The 12,108-nt window shown below is 36.7% G+C and overlaps 1 protein-coding gene across 2 annotated transcripts in view; it reads left to right on the top strand.

Moving 5' to 3' along the window:
* PIG-N (Phosphatidylinositol glycan anchor biosynthesis class N) overlaps positions 1-12,108 on the top strand; it is a 96,560-nt gene that overhangs the window by 42,622 nt on the left and 41,830 nt on the right. For both annotated transcript variants that reach the window (XM_081757219.1, XM_081757224.1), the window contains exons 9-11: positions 1,732-1,907; positions 7,230-7,411; positions 9,658-9,869. In XM_081757219.1, coding sequence (XP_081613345.1) covers positions 1,732-1,907; positions 7,230-7,411; positions 9,658-9,869 — 570 coding nt within the window. The remainder of the gene's footprint in view (positions 1-1,731; positions 1,908-7,229; positions 7,412-9,657; positions 9,870-12,108) is intronic.

The following is a 12,108-nucleotide window of genomic DNA, read 5'->3' as shown; positions in this document are numbered from 1 at the left end:
CGATATTATAATTGAGAGTTTGTTGGTATCGATCCGTGTTAATAATATTAGTTACTGTAGAATGTATTTTACATACAAAATATAAAAAGAGACTACGTGAACACTTGAAAAATAAATAAGTAAATCATCTAATTCTATTACGTTTTATCTGGTATCAAAAATACTTAATAAATAAATAAGATTAAAAATTAGCTTATGGAAAAGTTCGTAGAAGAACTCTAAACCTAAGACATTTTTTTAAAACTTAAATTTAATTTTCATTTATATATTTGTGCCTGATGAAATCGAATGAAATTGTCCGAAATGTGAAGTTTTCTTTGTCCATATATTTTATGCTAAGAAATGCCTCCACGGCACTACGGACGGACAATATTTTATTTCCCCTCGCCTACTTCTGCGTTGTTCATAATTCAAAATTAGTCAATAGGTCAGCTGTACTTACTTCAGCTTAGCATCTATCATGTTAACTATCCATTTTATTTACTTCTTTGTTCCACGATCATATGGATCCCTTATAATATATCAGTTGCATCTATGCAGACAATCTCTCAATTCATGAATCATATTTTGTACGTATAAAATTGCATTGTGGTGACCCTACCTATAATTATGTAACGTTCTCCCCATGTATTGGAACCTTGCCCAAAAATTCTATCTATTCATAATTTTTGTCAACCTCATTACATCTTCTATCTTGGTCTCTCACCCAAAGATGATGACAATTAAATAAAAATCCTCATTGAATCTTGTGTTTTGGGTACTAGCCCCAAACTTGTAAATAAATACTATATAATAAAAGCAATGAAGACAGTTATTAAGGTGAAAACATATCTAAAATATAGCTCAGTTCCCCAAAATAACACTTCTTGCCTACACTTACTAAACAGCCATCAATTGCATCTTCCTGTTTCTATACTGTCTGCAATTTCCATAGTGAATTCACGCGAGAGAATGGCGTATTCCTATTCTGTGAAGATTTCCCTGTGTATCGAACTGTTTTTTTGTTCAACGGGCACGGTGACTCGGTGACAGTGTGTTCACCTCTGGTGCGTGGGGTCCCTGGCTCGATCCCAGTTCGCGCCAAGTGGGCTTTGTGGTGGACAAACACTGTGTTCCTCCCACTTTTTCATTCCATCATGCATTCATTTCTCATCATCAGCGTGTCCTTTAGCGTAGCCGGCATAATCGTGGGATGTAAAACTGAAAACTCTTATTTTTTTATGTTCATTGCTTAAAAGAAACATGTAACAATAGTTAAAATCAGTTGGGATCGAGTTCTTTAAAGTGATTGAAGTAATAATAATAATAAGAATAGAAACTTTCGTAATTGATTATCCGTTTTTATACCAAAATCGTCGCGGCTTACAGTGTTGTTTGCATTATGTCTGTTGGTTTAATAAATAAAATATTTAAGCAACTACACTACCACTCAAAAGTTAAGCACCTACTGTGATCCTATTATTTTGGCACGAGAACGTTACCACCCTGCATCAGATGTACTCCTGCGTAAAGCATAGAATTTGACGACACTTGAATTAAAGTCTGAGAGGTACTGCAGATATGTCGATTTATAATTCTTAAAACAGGCGAAAAAGGATATTTCATATGAATATTCATGGCACAGAAATAAACATTATTATTATTATTATTATTATTATTATTATTATTATTATTATTATTATTATTATTATTATTATTATTAAATGAAAATATTTATTTTACCTGTTTCAGTACAATCATTGCCGTATCAATTCCATATCTACTGCGTCCTCCCTGAACTGTTGTGGTGGGCCATTTTGTGCCAACGAAGTGGCTGGACAATGGCCTTCAGAACTCTCAACAAATCTTGCAGTATTCGATTTATGGTTTTCTGCGTAACTCTGTGCTTCCTTGGAACTGAAGTTTTAGTAAGTAGATATTTGTTCGTAAAATGTAGTAGTAATTGAGTAGTAATTCTAGTTTTTAATACATTCAAAGATTATTGTTCGTAGTAGGCGAAAACAATATACTGAGCGCAAAAGGAAATGTGAGGATGTCTTCGGACTTGTAAAGTAATAAAAAAAAAATATTGTTAGACGTGGGCTGCTCGAAAAAACTTGGTGTAGCAATACTTACCAGTTCTCAGCCTACTTCCAGGGAACTTCTTTATGTCACTTTAGTAGAAATTTCTTTGAATAGAGGGGGCCACGGTGGCTCAGTGGTAGAGCGTTCGCCTCTGGTGCATGGGGTCCCGGGTTCAAACCCTGCTCCCGCCAAGTGAACTTTGTGGTGAACAAATGCCGTGTGCGTGGGTTTTCTCGGGGTTCTCCCGTTTTCTCCCACTTTTTTCATTCCACCGTTTCACTCATTTCTCATAATAACCGTCTCCTTTAATCTAACCGGCATAATCGTGGGACGTAAAACTCAAAGGTTTCATTTTTTTTCCTTGAATAGACTCTTATAATCAAACAGATAGAGACACTTAAACACTTGAGTCTCTATAGCCAGTTAAGTGTATTATCAAATGCAGGGAGATCTTTTTTTATATAACTCACTGATTTCATTTGGGCCTAGAATTTCAAACTGAAGTCCGATTTTCATGCGATTTGTGGCACATGATTAAGGAAGAATGGGAGATTTATAAGACTGTGTTTACTGGTTTAAATTCATCCGGAGTAATATCGACCACACACAAGAAAAAGAACAAGTATTTGCCAGTTTACCGTACAATTGGAATGAGGTGCGGTGCGGTGCGGTGCGGTGTAGAGATTTAAGTTTTCTTCGTTAAATGGCAACCTCGCTAAAGTCAATAAGAAACAGGAAACTGGGCCGTTGTATAGGAAATTGTACTGTACAATTCTGTGTTGCTGCGTAAGTATGATCAGGACACAGTGAGAACAGTATACCCTTTGGAGCAATATGAGTTTGTCGTTAAAAGTTTTTTTAAAAACTGAATCTGTTGTTGCTTCGCAAAGGGCATTTAGAAACAAATTTTCCTCACGTTCTGCCACAGACAGGAACAGTGAATAAATTGGAAGAAACAGGATCGCTCCTGAGTGGGACAGAGAAGCATCGGACCTCGCAGGCGGGGAATTGTGCAAGATGTCAATTAAATCGACTCCTTAGATCGCCCAAGAAATCTCTCCGTCGTTTGTCGCAAGAATCTGCCTAAAGCTATTTCAACATGTAATTTATGGCTTTTACTATTAACACTTAATTTGTATTCTACAATTTCGCTTCAAAAACTCTAAGCCTCATTCCAGTTGTAAGGTACACTGGCGAATATGTGCTATTTTTCTTGAGATGTGGCCAATATTACCCCGGATGAATTTAAACCGATAAACATAGTCCCATAAATCTGCCATCCCTCATTGATTATTTGCCACAAACCGCATGAAAATAGGACTTCAATTAGAAATTCTATATCCAAATGAAATCCGTAAGCTTTAAAAAACAATCACCCTGTATATAATTTTTTAAGTGTGGTAAAGGAAGTCGAACGTCTTACATTCTCTGTGATCTTAGTCTAACAACGCGTTGCAAACAGCATAGTCAGTGTTTGGAGATGTTGTCTGATATAATACGAGTACTAATTCGAATTCCACTTTAATAAAGTCCTGTCTTTCATGATCTTGTTATTGCATTAGGACGTAAAACAAAAATCACAATCGAAATTATAACGCCTTCTTTTGACGTCTTGTTTATTGCACTTTAAACCTGTTTTATTTCGTTCGGATAAAACCTACAACTGCTCAGGAATATCTTTTTGGAGAATTGAGTAAACGACTCCTTTTAACAAAATGGGTTACCTTTGATTGAATATCCTAGTGGTAGAGTGCTTACCTCTGGTGCGTGGGGCTCCGGTTCGATCCCCGGCTAAAGTTTGTAGTGGACAACATCGGGTCACTCCCTTTTCCTATCACAATATAATTCCATTAATTCTTCCATCATCATTCACTTGCCCTATCATCCGTCTCCTTAAACCTAAAGGGCGTAACCGTGGGAGGTTAAACTGAAAGATTTAATTTCATGTTCTTTCGTATGGACTCCCGGGTGGTGCGAGTTATCCCGGGTTCGATTCTTAGTGGGTACACTTAGTCAAAAAAGCTTTTTCAAGCCAGCCATCCTAAGTGAGGTTTTCTTCATTCACGGGCAGCTGCTGGAATGGTACCTATCATAACGATGTCAAGCCACTTCATTTCTTTCTTTCCTCCCAATTCCCCAGTTTGTGATCGTCGAGGAAGTCCTCCTTCATACGTTACCAGTTAACATGATCATAGATGCAGAAAGCCCATAAATGTAATTTCCCTAATCGCATCCTTTCAGGACAAACCGTTTTTGTATATATATATACTCCGTAATATCTTGCACAATAGGGTTACAACCCGAAACTCCTCTTGTGTACTTACTGATAATAGAATAAGACTCCAAGTAGCTCTGTGTAGTACTAGACATGGTTGCTGCCGTTGGAAGCATTAAGTGGTATAGTCTGTCTCAAACGTGATTCTAACTAATTGAGTCACTAAATTCCCCAAATTTCGCGATACACACTATGGGACAGATCGACACTCCAGTGTGTCACGATACGTGGGAACCACTAAGTTAGGCTACTCAGTCGGTAATGTCGTAATAGAAATATAGGAGTATTGCATGCACTAACACGATCTTTGGTTCTCATGTATGATGCTAGCAGCAACAACTTTGCCAAACGTTCATTCCATATAACACGGGAATATTACAGTATGCCAGTATATTCTTCTAATGACCATATGGTCAAAACAATAGTTTCAAGTGTACGTCCTACGTACAGTAGACTAATAAATTATGGGCCAGAGAGCTTGTACTAAACCTAAGTGGTTAGAATCTCTTCTTGGCTTGGACCGCTCTGTACTATTGGTTGAGTTAGTGTCTGGTTTCTGGGTAGCTTGCGTTTCAGGCAGAAAACAACAAACCTTACGGTTCTTGACATAGTTTTGGTATGCAAAAGCTGGATTAAGTCTTAGCAAGACATGCTCGAGCCAGATGCTCCCAAAAATAAGCAACAATGACATCTTTTATTTTTGGCAGGACAAACTTTGTTTTCATGTGCTCTACTACACCTTTTACATATATGGGCTGTTGCAACGATCAAATCATATGACCTGGGTAGCTGCATCTTTGATTCTCGTATGAGACAAAACGCGTGGACATAATTTTCTGTTTTAGAATCGAAACTTCTTCTTCTAATAATGCTATCTACAAGTCTCGTTGCGCTATTTCAGCTGCCAACCCTTTTTTCGTATCACAATCTAAGGATCTATATTCTTCTATTCTCCGCATCATGCTGAAAACGTATCTTTGTTTATGTGCGACTGCGCCATTGTTACAATCTTATAATATGCACACCCAAAATTATTGTACTCTTAGTTGCTTTGTTATGTAACCTATTTAAACCAATAATCTAATTTCGTATTTAGATCCGTTTATTCTCTATCTGCACAAATACTATAACCACAAATCATTCATTTAATCTTATGCCATAAACTCACTAACCTTGACTTACTTTGTCTTTAAATCTAACTTCATACATCTGACATCTTCACAATAAACCTTGTCTGAAACAATTTATATCTTCATTATCAATGTCGGTACAACGTATGTTACTAATTGACGTGTTTATATCATAAATATCTTATTATTCTTAGTGACACAGACTAACTACCAGGTAATCGGTACTTAACATTGCATGTGCAGATATTTGTCACATATACCGCCAACACCTTGACAATTTTATAACGCTTTGCTAATACAGAACATCGTTAATAACATATAGAGGAACCAATGAGTGTGAGGCCTCATTCATGTACTGACTAGTACCGACAATGATGGATAATCCTGTCATTCGTCGAAAACATTTCTAATTTTACTGAGTTTTTTCATGGATATAGCATAGCATTACTGTTATTAGCTATTAATTGGTAGAAAGGCTAGCACATTTAATACATAGAGATACCTAAGAGCATGTATTAATTTAAGATTTCGTGTTGCAGGACTATCTATCGCGCCACAAAAAATAATTATTAACAGTTATTTGAAATTACAAATTATTCTTATCTGATTTAAACATTTTCAAAGTTTCCTTAGATTTAAAAGACTAAGTTGAAATTACGATTTCTTCGAAATCTTTAAAAAAGTCGACTTCTAACAACGTCAAACTTTTCAACAGCGTACATAAAATATCTGTAAATATATCACTCGTCGCCAAAGATATTATACACGCAAAGATGGGACACAATTCAAAACGACCTAAAGTGAACATCATAATATTTTTAAAAAAGAATTCATAGCTAAACAAATTTCACAGTTGTAACGGTGGCAAGTTACAAAATCTTGTATATTGTAAAATCTACAAAAATCACTAAGTCTTGCACATACATTAGACATAAATTTGTAAATACTTTTGGTAATTACGTTCTTTCTCTTGTTTCGTCTTCATTTGCGAGGACATTATATACCGTACGAATGTAGGCTACGATCTCTCTTCTTCTGGCTCAGGTTCTTTCGGTTCCTTCGCAATACGACTAACACGACACACACCTGCAAACTTTTGCTGAATTCAATCTAAATTTTATTTCCGAACGTCAGTAAAACGCCAACTTTCGTCCTTTTGAAAATGAAATAATGTTTGTCTAGCTCATTTTTACAAGTTTTTATCTTTCCCAGGTGTGGAAACCTACTTGCTTCCATACCTTCGTACCTTCTAATTTCAATAACAGCCCTTCTCCAATCCTCCTTTAAGCAATTTTCAACTTGAATCAACGTAACTCCTACTGTGGAATTACGTAAATTAATATAAAAGATTATTTTATTACATATGTGAAGATTATGAATTATGTATTGTGTTGTTGCTGTTCGAGGCGTGTGTTTAGAAACCCTTTAAGAGTGTTGACTGTCGGAAACTAGGACTGGTGTATACTGAAGTTGTATAGCTAGGATGCATTAAGGAGTAGAGCTTAGTTGTTTGAAGCGAACAATGAATAGGAAGTGATCTCTGTGTTTGATGCATGATGGAAGACTCTGAATGTGTGATTGGAGGTGATGGTCGAGGAAGGCACAAATGCTTTCTGTGAGGCTACCAGTAGTAAAAGCAGTTTTTCCCGTGTTGCGTACTTGTAAATATACTTTGTGCTATAGATTAGCATGGATTAATTATTCTTGATTAATAATGTAAATTTCATTAAATTCATCAATTGACACTTCCTTTCTTTTAGGTGTACTCTTTCTTCCACCGACCCGCTCTCACTGTTGGGGTGTTAGGCCTTGGTATATGGCCTTTCATAACTCCAACTCGCAGGAACTGGAAACTAACGGCAGCCTGGACTCTCTCCTGTATATTTATGGGTATATTTCCTCTTCTGCCTGTTGTTATACGAGATGCAAAAATACATTTAGTGTAAGTGTATGTGTCTTAAGAGCTTTCTAGTATATTATTTAAGCTTTCTGTATTTAAGAGCTTTTCATTTGGTAAAATTTATTTTTGGAAATATCGGTGGTATGACTGGAACATGCAACGGTGGTATGGCTGGAACGTACAGAAAGTCACGTCGTTTTTAATTAACTGAAAACTACTTAAATTGTGCTTCCATTCTGAAGTTATTTACGAAACTAATTTCCTCAAATGGAATTGTCGCTGACTGTACATATTTAGTAGTTTGAGCACTGAAATGCCAATTTTTACTTTCTTGGATGGATCAAAATCCTCTAATGATGCTCCATTCATATTAAAGTTCAAAGTAAACTGGAAGCTGAACATTATAACATATTTATTGTGATTTACTTTAGATCCATCCAGGTACATAAAAAAAAAAAAAAAAAAGGAAAAGAAAGAAAAGAAAAGTTAAAGTACTGTCAGGAGATAAAAATTGGGCTTGTTAAGAGTAAAGAAAGCTAGACGCCAGACTCGGTATTTACAGGCGCTAGACTCCTTTTTGCAGTCACTATTGCGATGTGGCGTTTTTTTTTTTTTTTTTTTTTTTTTTTTAAGAAAGACTAAAGCATTGCTGATTGGAACGATGGAAACTGTCAGATATGAAATTGGAGTGAAAAAGAAAACAGGTGACTAGTTCTATTTACCACTAGCTGAAAATACCCATTTTTCGCATCGGGGTTGTATTTGCAAGTCAATGCCTGTGGGGGTATTATCATTCATCTCAGCGACCGCAAAAACTATGAATTGACATTAATATCGGTAAGTTTGGATTATTTTTACATGTCTCGGTATACCCTTCCCTTACAGATGACCCCTGACTCGCATACAATGGTAGCTGAATTTGAAAGTCATCGCTAATGGAAGTGTCACCATTGATCTCAGCGACTGCGAAATTGCAAATAACAGACAGACAGACAGACACACACGCAGATGTAGAGAATTCAGGAACGAAAGTGATCTTGTGGAAAAACTAATTACGGGAAAATGGCTGAACCATTTGAAATGGATTTTTGGATATTTTTATTTATCAATTACCTCCAACTAGGTTTTTAGCATGTTACTTTGAATGCATTTCCATACAAAGAGGGTAAAGCGGAGATCATAATTAATGAGAGAAAACCGAGTGTCTTACGCACCATTAAGTTGAGAAGACAAAATTCAGTAAATAAACTCTTCACTAAGAATGAACGGACCCATCTCCCAGCGTTTTCGAAAATTATCGTTTTAAGGAGAATATTTTCTAATATAATTTTATCCTTCATGTTGAAAGCTATACTGCACGTGTTGTTTCTAATCACATCCCGGAGAAACAATTGAACAGCTCGAAATTAATTTTAAAACATAGTACCTACTTTGAGCTAAGTTTTCACCGTGTTACTTTGATTAAAAGGTGCCTCCTAAGGGAATGGAGGTGTTCTAAGTTTATCCCTAAGCAGACTGTTTTATAGTTTTATATCATTAAACTTTCATTAAGGATTCAAATATATTTCGAAAATCTATTTTCCCCGTGCGAAGAACGGGCGTTTCAGAGTTAAGCGACTGAAAGCTCGGCCTGGATCCTCGGTGGCTCAGTCATAGAGCGTTCACCTCTGATGCATAGGGTCCCTGGTTCAATCCCAGCTCGCGCCAAGTAAACTTTGTGGTGGACAAACACGTGTGCGTGAGTTTTCTCGAGGTTCTCCCGTTTCTTCCCACTTTCTTCATTCCACCATTTCATTCATTTCTCATCATCATCGTCTCCTTTAGCCTAGCCGGTACAATCGTAGGACGTAGAACTTAAAACATTCATTTTAAAAGCTCAACCACTCACTTTATAACCAAAAATGTTTAATTGTGGTTAATACCATTTCGACTTTTTCTTTGTTCGTGAATATTAAATGTTTAATTATGAATATCGCTATAGTTTTTAAAAAGCTATTTACATATGGGTGAAAAATATGATGTTTTCCATCCAAATGGCTCATCGTGTGTCCAATTTACAAAATAAAATTTCTTACACGTTTCCATATTTTCCTTGCTGAACTGAACACTGAAAGAATTTACTTTTCTTATGAATTTTGTTTTTAACAATTGTAAGTTGTTAATTTTGAAAATTTACAAATTGAAATGAACTCTATATTTTTTTAAATTTTTTTTTAATTCGACACTAAGTGATTGAACCAGGAGAATTTTTTAAAATAATTTTAATAAGCCTTTTTTTGATTCCACAGGTGCATTTCTGGTTGGCTGTTTCTGTTGTTATCTGCACTCTATTTACGCTATCAGAGACACCTGCTGAATGAACCAAAGAAATCAATAGCTGTATACGTAATCATAGGCTTACTTCCTGTAGCCGTATGGGACGTACAGAGTACTGCAAGTAGCTTTAGCGATAAAAAGGATTTGCCGTACTTGAACCAAATAGTTTCTTGGTTGTTGCTCGGTAAGTACATTCAAAGGAGATTACCAAATAAATTAATTCTAATAATCAACAAAAAACATTCTCTATATATTATATGTCCCAGTGTGTATATATATATATATATATATATATATATATATATATATATACAGGGTGGGCCATTTTAATTAATCCACGGAAATATCTAAAAAATGATAAAACATAGAAGAAATGTTTGAAGTACACGTTATATATTGCTAAGGGGGAAAACCATTTCCGCCAAAAGTACCCCTCCCCACCCCCCGGAAATGGGGGTAACGGGGGGTAACTTTGAAATGTCAAATGGGAACATGGGTCGAGTAATACCTCGTTCGAAAGGTCTTGGAAAACTAAGTAACGCTGTACCAAAATTTGTTTCATATGGAGCACCAGTTTCAAAATGGCCGCCATAATATAGTTCGGAAACTCCAGTAGCCGTAGTATGAAAACCATGGCAGGTAGATTAATGGAACAAAATTGAAATACGTAAATATCATAGGGTATATCGAATGATGTGACCCCTGCGATCCCAGCGTCTTTCCTGAAGGGATCTTGTGAGCTAACTTCAAAATTTCAATGTCCGACCGGACAACGGTTCGGGCGTACGCTTGACCTACCCAATGCTGTTTGGAACGCAGACTTCAGGGATAGAGAATTAGTGCACTCAGTTAATGCGGATTGCCACAGTCAAGGGCGCCCATAAGGGGGCAATTGGGGCTCTCGCCTCCCTAGAGGAAATTGTGCTTCGGAATATCGAAAACTCAATAGAATTTTTAGAATAGCAACAGCAAAATTTGAAACTATATGTGAAATGTCGCTTTTTCTTGCCTCCCTTGGAAACCACAACATGGGCGCCCTTGGCCACAGTTACATTTTGATTAGCTATTAGCACTCATGTCATATTGTGAGCTTGAGGGACGAAACAGTGTGTACGTATATCCCCGAACTGCTTTCCGAATAACCAGCACGCATTGCATAAAAGTTTCTGTGGCGACGGAGATTAGCAAATTCACACGTTTGTAAGTTCCAGCAACAGCATTATTCGACAACTTCTTTCGTAATACGTTCCTTCTGTTTTCGTATCAAATCATACTTAGCCATACAGATATGCGTTACCATTCAAATAAAATTTCACCTTTTTATAGTCACTACAGCGTCATCCTTACAAACAAATGTTTCAACCATACCATACCTATTTGTAAGGTAGCCTTAATTTGCGAATTAAAGTAGAGTTCTCATTTGAACTTTCACTGTTACTTTCCACCCCGCTCACATACAGAGTACAGGAAAAGATTATTTTGCAGGTCTTGGATATCTCTCTATACATTATGGCAATTTTACTCTAACATTTTTATCTCTGTTGTATCATTCTCGAGCCTTGGAACGGCTCCGTGGTTTTCCTATCTAATTTTCGTTATTTTCATTTATCTCTACCCGTATTCATACTATGGGCACTAGACGTTTTCTTAGACACATTCACCATGTCTTGGCGATCATTTTGAAAACGGTGTCTCATGTCGAAAATATTCTTACAGAAGCTGTTTGATATTCATTTGTCTATGTAACATGATGTTACTCGCTTCAAGTTGCTATTTGAAATTTTTTAAGTTGGCCCCGGATACCTTTCAGTGGAGTCACCCCGACAACACCTCTCGATGTGCCTTACGTCAGTTACCTATTCCAGTTTTTCTTCTGTTAATTTATCTCCAATCGCTTTCATACTAAACCTTTTCTCTGACACTGATACTATGTGTTGGCGGCCTTTTGAGAACACTGCCATTTCATCTCAATCGTTTTCTCCTGCAAGATGTTTGATTTTGCAAGATTTATCGAACGAGGTACCACTCGACTCATGTTACTATTTGAAATCTTGAAGTTAGCCCCCAAGACCCCTTCAGGGAGGCCACTAGGATCACAGGGACCACACTATTCGATATGTCCTATGATATTTACGTATGTCAATTTTGTTCCATTCATTTACCTCCCATGCTTTTCATACTACGGCTACTGGAGTTTCCGAACTATATTATGGCGGCCATTTTGAAACTGGTGCTCCATATGAAACAAATTTTGGTACAGCGTTACTTAGTTTTCCAAGACCTTTCGAACGAGTATTACTCGACCCATGTTCCCATTTGACATTTCAAAGTTACCCCCCGTTACCCCCATTTCCGGGGGGTGGGGAGGGGTACTTTTGGCGGAAATGGTTTTCCCCCTTAGCAATATATAGCGTTTACTTCAA

The sequence above is a fragment of the Thermobia domestica genome, chromosome 1 (genome assembly GCF_964235325.1).
Source record: "Thermobia domestica chromosome 1, izTheDome1.hap1.1, whole genome shotgun sequence".
Classification (NCBI taxonomy): Eukaryota; Metazoa; Arthropoda; class Insecta; order Zygentoma; family Lepismatidae; genus Thermobia; species Thermobia domestica.
Note: the sequence above shows the minus strand (reverse complement) of the source record. Positions and strands in the feature narration are given on the sequence as shown.